Genomic DNA, 13854 nt, shown 5'->3' on the forward strand with positions numbered 1-13854 from the left:
TGTTTGCTAATCCATCTAGAACCTATATTTTAAGCATTTGTTACAATAGGTTTTCAATTTCTTTAGTAATTTTTTTGGAATGCCCACTCTACATATTGCACTCTCAAACACACCTAACATGAAATGTAACAAAGAATTCGGTTTGTAGACAAAAAAAATTCATTTAAAACAAATTGACATAATTTACTACCACTTTATAAAATAAAAATTTAGCCAAATATGTTATTCCAATGAGGCAATATTAGTACATTTCTGAATGGCAGTAGCACACAAATATGAACATGGTATAGTCACTGAAGCCTAGTAAAATTCTTCTTCTACTGTCTTCGCTGTTGGCCCATGTTGGTTCTTCACTTGCTCCTGGCTTCTGTACAGCTCTGCAACCTGTCACACAAATTAAGTCATAGGAATATATAACCTTACATTCAACACTACTACCAATTTCATAGCACAAAGCTGTGCAATTTGTTTTCAAATTTTTAACTTTGTTATGTGATAGGGCATATTTTGTCTTTTTGTACCAAAGCTAATATATAATAGAGTTACATATCATGAACTGAAGTAAATCCGTTTCAATTATTCCCAGTTAAAGATATTTCCACCATTTAAATTAATGTACCAATGAAGTCGTTTTAGTATCAGTATCTGTCAATGTTACCATTATTTTTTCCTTATGTACTTACATGTTTTTAACATTAAAAGAATTTACACGTGTGATCACTCAAGACCACAAAAGATTTTCATTTACCTTTTATGGCTATACAGTTACAGTCAAAGTTGCCTAACCTAAGTTGATTGGCTGTTGAGAACTTGTTTTCTGTTACTAAGCAGAGTGTTTACCTGAGTGGCACTGGTAGCATCTTCCACAGTCTTTTCTCGCACACGTAAAAACCGAGGAAACCTCAAGGAGATGCCCTTTTCACTGTCAACCTGAAATACAAAAATAAATGTGCAATAGTGTTTTTCCTGACAAGGGATTTCAGCAAAACAGATACACCTGCCCCTCGAACTAACGCTGTTCGGTTTGCACAATGGCAACAGCACTTGTGTAGACTTAAATACAATGCAACGAATTAATACTGTGACAGATCAAACTATATTTTGATCTTTCGTTAATAGCTACCGTGTTTTCTCGTATAATCGTCGCACATTTTATTCTAAAATCAAGTTTGAAAAGTAGGGGTGCGACCATTATGCGGGCGAAAAAATTTTTTGTTAGGTAAAGTTATTCATAAAAACAAAACCCGTTCATGGAAAGTACGTTTATTTAAAAAAAAGGTGGAGTATACAAGATCGCGCCAAACAATCTATATTAATAATTCCTTAAAAAAAACCTTTCTTCAACTTTAAATAGAAAAACCAAAACTCTAACGCAAACGCAAGCCACTTGAATCTGACGTGAACTAACGTGTCGTAGTACACACCTGCCACGAAAGAATGCGGGCTATCAAATGTAGTTAACTCGGCTGCCTGACAGATAGCGCGCGTTGCATCCAATTGGTGAGATATCGATATTTGACTACGTGCGCGCGCTCTATACAGGAAGCAACATAACCAACCATGAATGATGCACTGGCTACATTTTTGTAAGCGGTACGCCGTGGTAACGCAATCAGATAAAGGAAATGCTGTTTAAAAACGTCTTTAAAAGAAAATTTACACGTCGGAAAACTTTGTATTTCCGTTAATTAAATAGGAAATAACGTTTAAAAACGTCTTTATAAGAAAATTTACACGTCAAACAACTTCGTATTTTTCCGTTAATTTATTAAGTAAGTGGTAATGACCAAGTTAGTATTAGATTTATACTTTAAAATACATCGTTTTATACGGAAAAGATACCTACACAAAGCGCTCGGCATCTACTAGCGGGACCAAAAACATCATGCGACGTTTACGCGAGAAGTTTTTTTATCACAATTTTGACAGCCTAAAATATGGTTGCGACGATTACGCGCGTGCGACCATTAAGCGATAAAACACGGTAGGTATTCGCTTCTTACATTGCATATTTAATTTATCTCCGATGACGGCCTGAGTGTTCAGCCATCCCGTTTATCAGCAGCAGCTCTGGAAAGAAAGCATCTCAATATGTCCACTGGCAATGGTGAGATTTTCTTACCCAAGTAATTTTGGACTCAGTGTATAATCACGTTAACACATAATCAATTTCAGATTTTTATGGAAACTAATTCTATTAAAAGACACTGCTGTATTTTAAACTATTGTTTACATTTAGGAACAGAAAAAGTTAAATAATTTCTTTTGAAATATTTGGAAATTCAGTGCTGCCAACTTACTTTCCAAAATATCTCTCATGTAGTAAAACTAACTTCGCTGAACATGCACGAAGATGCCATATTTAAAGGAATTTGGTATGCTGCTATAAAACATATTTCAATAATCGTACAGAAATCCAATCTTTGTGTAGGTAAAAAGATAGAGATTTTTTTTATGGCCATATGGTGTATCGTGGAATGCAGAACAAATAAATATAAATTACAAGTTGTTTACATTAGCAATCGAAGCTGCACTGACCACACAAACAATCATGCAGAAATGAATATAATAAATAAAATTATGTAAAAAAAATTGCATGTCGGTCCTAATTTTCATTCTTACTATTCAAATTCGATATTGTTATTCGAGAATAATTTGAAATTTGTCTTTGTATCGATTCGAACAAAAAAAACTGATATTTGCATAAGCCTATTTAAAACCCATGGAAAATTAATGTAAGAATTTTAATTAACGAAGTATTACGGGTGGTCAATTGTACTAAAACATTTTTTTTTTTTTATGTCTGAAGAGACAGTTTTTTCTTAGTGTGTGATCCCAAGCCGGCCAGTATTTTTGTGAGTCGTTTACAAGAATACAAACCTCTGCCACCATCTGAATAGAAACAGAATGAGGTTTTACTGTAACTCATGGTATTAAGTCCACTGCACATGTAAAATGTATATTGAGTTCAGTACAAGAGCTACTTGCTCAAGTCTCGAGCCATCTCTCGTAACGCGGGACAAGTAGGACAGCCTGAACAGGAAGCACTAGCACTTGCGACAAAGGTGCGGGCCACTCACGATGCCGAGGGCAGCCTTGTGCACCGGCGACAGGGAGAGGTCGGCGCACTTCACCTCCCACACCTGCACGGCATCGAACCAGTGGTCGGGGGCCAGGCTGTGGTCGTAGCGGTAGTACGGCCGTGGCTGGGGGATCACGTGGGTCTTCAAGAGTTCCGTGTGCTGCTGCAGGTCCTCGTCACTGAAGCCTGTTCCAATCTGCAAACACGATCCTCGCCAATAGCTGTGCCCTCTCCACAGTTACAAAACATTATGTATATTATTAGAGATGGACGAGTTGAGGTTTTTTGGCTTCGAGTCGAGTCGAGCCGAGTTTAGCAATTCATATTTCGAGTCGAGTCGAGTTCGAGTCACAAAATTTTTGAAGAGGTCGAGTCTGTTCGAGTTTCATAATTTTATAATTTTTTGCGTCGAATATGATAAATAAAATATTACTACACCCATTGATATAAAAATTGTGTATCCAAGATGCATCTGCATTATTTAAATATTTTAAATGATTAATTAGCAAATCATTATGTTATTTAAATATTTTAAATGATTAATTCAAATCATTATGTTATTTAAATATAAAAAACTAAGCTTTATTTCAACATGATTTCACAGTATCTTTAATGTAGCTATCCTAACCAAATCAACCGTCCACAATGTTTTAAAGTATTTATAATGTAGCTAACCTAACCTAACCTAATTGACCATAGTAATCATGAGTTGTCAAAAATAAACATTCACGGACACACTGCAAACGAAAAATATGGCGGCGTACAAATAAATACCGTTGCCTTGTTTATGGTATTTCCTTTTATCAACACCGCCATATTTATTTACAATGTACAAAAAAAAAAAAAAGAAGATGTACGATCGGGAGTTTGGCTCTTTCGTCTGTGAAAAGAAGGCTTCCCGAGTTACGTAACTTTTTTTTCCCGATCCACCGGCAGATCCCCACATGAACAAACAGCTCAAGGGATATAGGCCTTGTCACATTGTCACATTCTCAATGTATATACACTTTCCGCGGCAAGATTATTCGCCCGGAACTTGTTACAACTACAAGAATATCAATATGTTTTTAAATAAATATTTCATGCATTTGATTTTGCGATCAGAAACTGATTGCCTAATATAATGCATGAGCGTTGTTATTATATTTTATTCAAACAAAAAGAAAGTAATTTTATCCTAAATGTTATTTACACGCAGCTCTGCGTAGCGGAGCACAGCTAAATTTAGTTCCAAAATGCAAGGCTGGCTGGCCTAAGGCTGGGTTCATAATTAAAAAAATTAAGCGAGTGCATAGCAAGCCATGCACACGACCTGTGCACACGACCTGTGCGAACTGCGAAATCAGTTCACAATTGAATTCTTACTGTTAATTTCAGCCAATGAAATTTCGCGAACTATGCGACATCTGTTAGCAGTGTTAGTAAATAAACATATTAACTTTCAAAATAACGATAATACTATTATTGTTTCGTACTGAAACTGTTACCAGATAACATGAAAGTCAAAAACGATAGCCGGACGTCCGATGACGCCGGTACCAGACGAACCACTCAGTCTTTCCTGATGGCCACCAGGATCGCTTGAGTTAATGGCAGCGAAATGGCGCCATATTTGAATTTTGAAGCGTCCAACACTTGGATTAGTTAACATAAATCTAGGGTAAGCACTATTTACAAATCCAACAATTATTATCTCAAAATTTTCTTACCACAATATGGTTAATAATTATAAATAAACATATTTCTAGTACCGCCAATAAAGCACCCTGCTCTTCTCCCATTGGCTGTTGTGCCATGCGTACGCGACCGAAATAAAATATATTCATTTCACTCCTATGCGCACGACCTCGCTCCCATGCACACGACCAACTTTCTGCTATTGTGAATCGTTAGGTTAGGAAACATGGCGTTCATATCCTATGCACACGACATACTGTTACTGTTACTGTTACTGTTATTTTTTCAATTGTGAACCCAGCCTAACACGCAGCAATTTTCACGCATCACGGCTTGGTGTTATTTACTAAATATTACAATATAATTATTTTATGTTTTTATTTTTAGGTTACGGAAATCTCTTGTTTATACAAGTTATTATAAACGGGGCACGATAAACGTGATGATTATTAATACATGTGCGTTTTACAACATATTTTTCTTCAGTGAAAATCCATTGACGTATTTTGTAAACAAATGCGGTACCGTATTTGAAGTAAACACAGGATGAAAAACAAAATGAAAACAGTGCACGCTGTTTCCCAAGCCTTTTTTTATATATAAAATGGTCATGTGACATAATTTTTTCCTACAAACTGTCGCCACTATCGACAAAATCACGTTACGACGCCACGTTCATAAATGAAGGTAGGCCTAGGTTTGGTTGCACTTGTACCTATTATAGCGCCGTAGCACGGTAGTGGGCAAGGTTAGGTTTGCACGGGATTTGTTTTGTTTAAAGGTCATTATCATTTCTTGCTGTATTAATGACTTGGCGAAAACGTTAAGACAACCTATAATAAAGTGCTATAATGTCACGATGCTGGTACTTAACTCGAAACGTGTTTCGAGTCTCGAACTTGATAAAATATGTGACCCGGTTTACGAGTCGAGTCAATCTGACCCAACTCGGCTCGGCTCGACTCAATAAACCAAGACTCGACCCATCTCTATATATTATAGCTATAGCCGTCATTATCATCAAATATCACTGAAATATATTTCTTTATTAATTACAGATTTATCGTAGTGCTTTAAGTCTTTGTGATTTATATATATGTAGACAGTAAATAACATGTGTTTATTATAGGGATGGAGCGTCAAAATCCTCGAAACCAACCGAATCTCTAGAATTCTAAAGATTAGACTTTAAAGAAAAAAAAAATTGAATAAAAAAATCGGCATAAATGCAGTAAATTAAAAAATTCAGCTTTAACTCTTCTATCTTATTTATGATTATTTTTGTATTTATTCTACTACCGTTTCTCAAAATATTCTACTTTTGATGTAGATGAATGAAGTAAATAAAATAATAATACGTATCATGTACTGATCTGGAAGACTTAGTACATGACATCAATATATATATCTATATTTGCCATATTTAGAGACCCCAAAATATGATGAAGCACAAAATTGGTGAAAAATGATGAAATTCTGCTGTTTTTAAAGTTTTTCACAAAATGTCTCAACATTGAGGTAACACGAGTTTGGCGCAAAAAACGACTGTTTTTGAGATTTGATGATGCCATCTTTGAAAACATCACAGGGACGGTCATGGATCTTTAACACACAAAAAAAAAAGTCAATAACAAAGTATTTTGATATATCTTGAACATAGTAGTTTTTCTACTACAGCACCCATCCATTTTAGTGAAAAATAATATGGCATCAACCTATCTTGTTTGTTTACAATTAACATTAAAAAAATTTATTAGTTAGGCCAATAAATAATTGTTATTGGTATGTTAGTGTTTATGTACGTTTAGCCTCGTACTTATGTTTTCATTTACATCAGTTGTTATTACATCATCTAGAAATTTACACATTGTGTAGATTCTGTTCTGTTATGCCAGTGATAAAGAGTTGGTGTAATGCTTTATTTAATACCTATTACATGTCTTAATGATTCAATAGTAGGTAAGTTACTTTGATTTATTGGTTGAATTTATGAATGTAATAGATATTATGCTATGTATATTTTTTGAAATAGCTTCTGAGACCCAAAACTGTTTTTACAAAACAAAAACAATCAGTAATTCTGAAGAAATCCTTGTTTCTAGAGAGAAAAACCTTGATATTTTTTTTTAAATTTCCTGGCATTTTTTCCAATCATTCTGTAAGAGGTTATTGTGATACAGTGAAACCTCTTTAATACAAACCTGAAGGGACCTAAAATTTTGCAGTTTGTATTAACGAGGTTTGTATTAACAGGTGCATATGCTCACATTAATAATAATCGACAAAATCAAGTATTGATTTTTTACTCGAAAATTAGTCAAATAGAGAATTAAAGAGGCTTGAAAAATTCATTGATTTTTTTCTACACTTTTTTTAGTTGCATAAATGTCCTTTACTGCACTGCAAAGTTTGTCGAAGGAAGACAAGACATCAGTGTCTACATCACTAGCAGCCAGAACATTTTCCAAGACAATTAATGCTGAAGTGGACTTCACTCTAAGAATTTTTAAAAAATATTTCAACCTCAAAATTAGTGTCAGAAATATATCAGTTACTTGTCATTAAAGTTAAATCAGTTTAAAAATAAATAAAAATGGAAGTATTTTACTTAATTCAATTTACACTTGCAAAAAAAAAAAACATACGCACAATAAATCTACATGGAAATTAAAGTCTTTTTCAATATCCTGAAGTCTGAAATATGTTTACTCATGTCATCAAATGTAGAGCTGTACTGAAGAAGCCGATTTTGCCAATATTTAGTTGAATCGGCATTTCTGCCGACTTCCGATACGCTTGTTAATTTTCGGCCGATATTACTGAAAAACGAGAGAGACTGCCATAACCTAAAAATCCACGATTACCCTTTTCGCTTTTCGTAGTAGTACTGCATTTTTTCAGATCGCATTATTTCTTCGCAACATGTGCCAAACGTACATATAAAAATTTAACATCCTATTTTTCAATAATGTTCTTTATTTTTAATATGTCATAAATAAATACATTACCGTCACGGTAAATATACATCTCGGTTGTTACGGTAACTGTAGTGTAAATGTGGTAGCTATCGTGCTTCTGTAGTAACTATGGTATCGACAAAGAATCTTTAGTTCTTTTTATGGTAATTATCTTAGGATAACAATTGGGTTTGTACTGTATTTATGGTACATCATCCAATTTCTTCGTAAGTTGTTGTTCATTTGTCTTTTCTTCATATTTACGTGCTCCATTACTTGGCTGCAGATTTAAGTTGATTTTTACTACTGTATACTATCGTTACTGTTTTTAAGACGGTTTCTTTCTAAGAAATGGTTATTTCTGCAAAATCTTTATGGTTAAACGATCATCTATTATAATTTATAGTGACGGGACCACATATTTTGTACGATCAATGCGGACAAAACGATAATTCGATCATCGGTACAAGCGGACTTTTTTAACCTTAGTTGTATGGCAATTTTGCCGGGACCGTAGAAAGTATACGATAAACACGGACAATCGATACATGCGAGTTCGATAGATAGAGGTTTGACTGTAGACCATTTACTGTACAAATTATTTGCCGTTAACAGAATTATAGTGAAGCTGCGTGCACGTGATTAAAGTGTGCGATTCTTGTTCTAAAATTTCATTCGGTTTATCCGATAATAAAACAATAGTACACTACGTGAGCGGACGTGAGGTTACTTCGTAATACATAATAACGAATATTTCGTATTAACCGTATTGATTGACATTAAATATGCTATCCCAGTCTGAAGGGGAATTAAAAGTGTTCGAATAAACGCGAAATTTGAAATAACCGGTATTTTATTAACGAGGTTTCACTGTATTTCAAATATTTTTATCATTTTATCAAAGGTATAAGATAGGTTTTATGTGTAATTTAGCAAATTTAAAATATTGTAAAATAATTAGGAATGAACAATTTAAAATGTATCTAACAACTTCTTCAACAAAGTGCTACAAAGAAGCATTTGATATAAGTTAACATTTTTTATTTCTTCTATTTTATTTCATTTTTGACCCTTGAGACCAAGATTCGGATTTGAGGGACTCTTTTTGAGAATCGGATTTGAGAAAATTGGGATTCAAACCCATCACTTCTTTATCATGATTATGAGGACGCTTCCCTTATTCATTCACTGCTTAACTAAGGTAATTTGTAAAGTCTACCAATGATATGAAGCGACTTTAGGAAACTAATATTGTATTCAGATCTCATCTTCATATGAATTTTAAGATGAGCAGTGGTTTTTAACCCTCCAAATGGTGTAAGAAAAAGGCCTCACGAGCAGTTTGGACTTAGTGAGAAAGCACACAGCTATAAATGCCAACCTTGCAGATGGTCTGGTACTCCTCGCTCTCAAGGTCGTAGCAGGCAAGCAGAAACCCGCCGTAGGTGCCCGCCCTCTTTCCCCGCCCCAAGTACCCTCCAATGACCACCAAGTCAAGGGTGTCCCCCACCCCCTCCAGGTAGTCCTTCTTCAGCTTCAGCCAGTTGCGGGAGCGCTTGGCGATCTCGTACGTCGCCTCTTGTTCCAGCGTCTTGACCATCAGCCCTTCACAGTTGCCTGCCAACACAGTTCACGCTCTTCGAAAACAGCTTCCATCTGAATTTTAAAAAAAAAAAAAAAATAATAAAAATGCCGACACAATACAATCTTTTAAGTGGAAAAACTTACTAAATTATCATCAGTTTACAGTTAAACCTCAATAATACAAACCTGAAGGGACCATGTTTCGTCATTTTGCAATAATGATGTCTGTATTAACAAAACTATTTCAAAATTGTGAATACACACAACTTTACCCAAAAACGTTTTCATGTCTCAAAATAACCACAACAAAGATAAGGTCAGCAGAGCAAAGAAAACAAATGCAGAAGCATAGAATTACTTTACGAATCCTTTAATACCACAGATTCGATGGATCTGTCTATTCCACGATTAAAAACTGCCCCATCGCTAGAATTGTGATTTTTTTTTTTTAAACAGGGCCACACTTATCCCTCAAGTTATGGTAATCTACAAAAAAAAAAATGAACTTTGCAAAGTTACAACTAAAACTTAAAATTAAAAAAAAAACTTTGGATTCAAATTTAAGTAAAATTAAATGACATGAATGTAATCAGAATAATTTTTTTATAGGAATATATATATATATATATTATATATATATATACACACACATAAATAAATATACAAAAACACACACACATTTATATATATTTATATGTATATGCTTCATAAATATATATATATTAGACAACTGCGAGTACTCGAAATTCGAGTTTCGTGTCGAGTTTTTTAGTAATACTCGAACTCGATCTCGTGGCTTTTCAACAACTCGAAATTCGAGCGAGCTTTTCTTGCACTGTACCTTTAGAAAAAAAAAGACTCATTATATCGGAATAAAAGTCTTACAACACTATTATCCTTTACTTTATAATGTAACATGATCGACCGTATACATGAACACATCATTTTTACGTACCTAGGATTTACGAACTTCCGTGATTAATTTTTTTATTTCTATATTTTCCGCATAGCATTAATGTATCACTTTCCCGCTTTAAGGCTCGCTCAAACCAACGCGGGAGAAGGGAGCGGGAGCGGGAGGCGGGAAGGCGGGATGCGGGAGCGTTACAACCTGCACACACCAACACGTCCGTTCGCTCGCGATACCCTGCGACTGCTCGTCAGTACATCGTGGATTGTGTTGGATGATGATGTTGGTGCAAGAAACGGACTTATCTTCAGATGAAGAACTACTATTACTTGCAGTTGCCCAGGACGAAGATGTCAACAAATGAAACACATGGCAGTGGATTCATCCAATAAATGTTGAACGTGGAAAATATGGAGAATTTGCAACACTTATGCCACGATTGATTGCAGATGAACATCGCTTCTACGTTTACTTCAGAATGACTAAAGATAGTTTTTACGACATTCTTGGTCACATTGAAAAAGAAATATGCAAGGAACACACCAACTTTCGAGAACCAATCACACCTGAACAACGCCTAGCAATCACCTTAAGGTAAGCTCTACTTCTACGAGAGAAAGTTATGTTTGAGTCAGCAATATGTGTTTGCATACGGCTAAACGAATGTGTGGTGTTAGTGACAACATATTTAGGTAAATTAAGAGTGAAAGGAAAACAAAATATGCTCAATTATTGTAGGCTTTTATAATATATCATTGCTGAATTATTCATTGTATAATAGAATCAAATATATGCAATATAAAAAGTAAATTCAAATGGAAATGCTCATATATCATTCACTAAATGCAGTGTTTACAAATAATGCTGTAACTACACACATAGAACATAACGGCAATACATGCATTAACATTGTACACAAAATATATAAACCACAAAGCGCAGTCAAAATGACAAAAAGAAACCTATGTCCAAGGTTCAAGACATATTGTTTCTATATGATATGTCTGATGCTGATAGTTCATAGTCACCACTACCAACACTTGCAACAGATGAACTAGTCTCGGCTGTAGGCCACTCTGATGGACTGTGGATGATTGATGAAGGAATTTGGGTTTGCGAAATGCTGTGTAAACCTTGAATTTCCTGGACGTGTTCCACTTCTTGCTGCATGAGTAACTCAGCTATTTTCATTTTTGTCACGGCCTGTCTGTATGGAGAAAATGTTTCCACAGTTTTTACATACCCGAGAAACAAATATTCAATAGCACTAAACTCTCTCTTCACACGATTGTTATCCAAGTATTCAATAACTTTGTCAACAGAAGTGGAAGTGCATGGTTTTTCCTTCAATGGTCTCTTGCGCCCGGAAGTAGTGATTCCTTGTTGAGGCATGCCAGGTACTGAGTTACTATTGCCTAGGTTGCCGACATTCACTGTCGATTGTTCACACGGTGTATCACATGCAGGTTCATCCTCATGTTCACTTTGGCTTTCGTTTTCATTTTCAGGAAACGTTTTCGTTTCATCTGGTTGACATGGAGTGACATCTTGTGGCACATTTAACAAGGTCTTTGCAAATGACATAAACGGGCGGAAGAAAGACATGGTATCGGCCCAATGCCAATGTTGGTAGTTCTTTTTAGCTGATTGGCCTGTTGTTGTTTTCAGGCTCTTCAGATACTTTGCATACGTATCCCGGAGATTTTTCCACTTTCTTTTTAACTCAGCTCCTAAAACATAAATAACAAATGGCACTGTTATATATTTCGCAATTAAGTAAATATTATTTGTATTCTAAAATAATATTACACAGCAGTTATTATTATATGATTTTCTCAATGAACAACAGTAACTAGACATGCTTATTTTTTAAGGTGGACCGGAATACATTATTTTTACAAATAGTTAACTTTATATGTATTTTGTATACATAGTGAACAACTATTTGTATTTTTCATTTTCAGGTTTCTTGCAACTGGTGACACGTTCAAGACAATTGGGCACAGTTACAGAGTTGGATTTACAACTGTTAGCACTATTGTAAAAGAAGTATGTGCTGCTATTTGTGAGAAATTGCAACCTTTATACTTGCCGGAACCAACTACAGAGATTTGGGAAGAATCTGCCCGTGGATTCATGAATGATTGGCAATTTCCGAATTGCGTAGGAAGTATCGACGGAAAACATGTCACTGTAAAGTGTCCTACGAAAAGTGGATCCAGAAACTTCTGTTATTTGAAGAAGTTTTCAGTAGTACTGTTGGCTATTGTTGGGGCTGACTATAGGTTCATATGTGTGGATGTAGGGGGATTTGGAAAAAACAGTGATGGCGGAATATTCGCAGAGTCGTCATTTGGGAAGAAACTAGAGGCTGGGCAATTACATCTCCCTGATGACAAGCCACTTCCTTTACAAGACAAGACAACTCCCCATGTCATTATAGGTGATCAGGCCTTCAGTTTAAGACACTACTTAATGCGACCATTTCCAGAAAGACAGGCGAGGAATGATAAGCTAAAACACAAATTCAATGAATGTCTCTCGAAGGCTAGACGAGTTGTCGAGAATGTCTTCGGTATTCTGGTACAGAAATGGAGGTTTTTTTGCGACCTATTGAGGTGTCTGAAGAATTTGTCAACTTAATCATGCTAACCACGTGTGTTTTGCATAATATATTAAGGACAAAAGAAAATGATTCAGATTTACGTAATTTGTTGCGAGAAGAGCCTCCGTAATCGGGTTCTGTACAGTTTGGTAATTTGGGTCGTGTGCCTGCAAGACGTGCCTGTAGAGAAGCATTTCACATAAGGGAACGGTTTGTCGAGTATTTCAATTCAGAAAACCCAACTTGAATGGTGAACTTAATGAGACACATTAGCGTGTTATGTAATATTTAATTGATAATAATAATAATACACATAATCATTGGCAATGGACTAAAAATGAAACACAATTTGCATAGGTCACTCCTACATTTGTTTGAATGTCAAGTTTTGAAAGGTAGTAGTAGCAATAAAAGACTTACCATCTAGCTTGTAAGAATCCCCTATTTCCTTCCACAAAATATCTTTCTTCTTATTGTTTTGTACTCTGGATGCGTTAGATCATAAAGGATTGTATGTACTTTGACTACGTCGATCAGCACTTCCGTCTCCATCCTGGCACATGCAAGGGCTGCCTGAAGGTAACTGCAGGCTCGGGCGTGAGGCGACTGGCTAGCGGGACGCGGGAAAACCTGACGTGTCGCGAACCCACTGCTGTTCGCTGCAGTCCCGCTTCCCGCTTCCCGCCTCCCGCTCTGGTTTTCATCAGTTCATTTGAGTTCATGTGTTCGTTGTTTCGCATTTATTTCGCTCCCGCTCCCGCTCCCGCCTCCCGCGTTGGTTTGAGCAAGCTTTTATGCGGAAGCATTTTCTGCATTTTACTGTATAAAGCGTTTAAATTGTCCGGGGTCTCATCATTTACGCCATTAAATGTGTGATATAAAGTCCCGTTTAAAATTTTTATGAAAGTTCCTGCCTTAGTAATGGCGCATGTAAATATAAATATGAAGAAAAGACAAATGAACAACAACTTACGAAGAAATATGGATGATGTACCATAACTACAGTACAAACCCAATAGTTATCTTAAGATAATTACCA

At 35.6% G+C, this 13854-nt stretch overlaps 1 protein-coding gene across 5 annotated transcripts in view; it reads right to left on the reverse strand.

Moving 5' to 3' along the window:
• Positions 1 to 179: 179 nt before the first annotated feature.
• Positions 180 to 13854, reverse strand: part of LOC134532807 (DNA ligase 1) — a 44371-nt gene continuing 30696 nt past the window's right edge. For all 5 annotated transcript variants that reach the window (XM_063369685.1, XM_063369684.1, XM_063369686.1 and 2 more), the window contains 4 exons: positions 9098 to 9333; positions 3081 to 3278; positions 841 to 930; positions 180 to 384 (listed from right to left, as the gene is read on the reverse strand). In XM_063369685.1, coding sequence (XP_063225755.1) covers positions 301 to 384; positions 841 to 930; positions 3081 to 3278; positions 9098 to 9333 — 608 coding nt within the window. In that variant the 3' untranslated portion in view covers positions 180 to 300. The remainder of the gene's footprint in view (positions 385 to 840; positions 931 to 3080; positions 3279 to 9097; positions 9334 to 13854) is intronic.

The sequence above is a fragment of the Bacillus rossius genome, chromosome 6 (assembly GCF_032445375.1).
Source record: "Bacillus rossius redtenbacheri isolate Brsri chromosome 6, Brsri_v3, whole genome shotgun sequence".
In the NCBI taxonomy this organism is placed as follows: Eukaryota; Metazoa; Arthropoda; class Insecta; order Phasmatodea; family Bacillidae; genus Bacillus; species Bacillus rossius.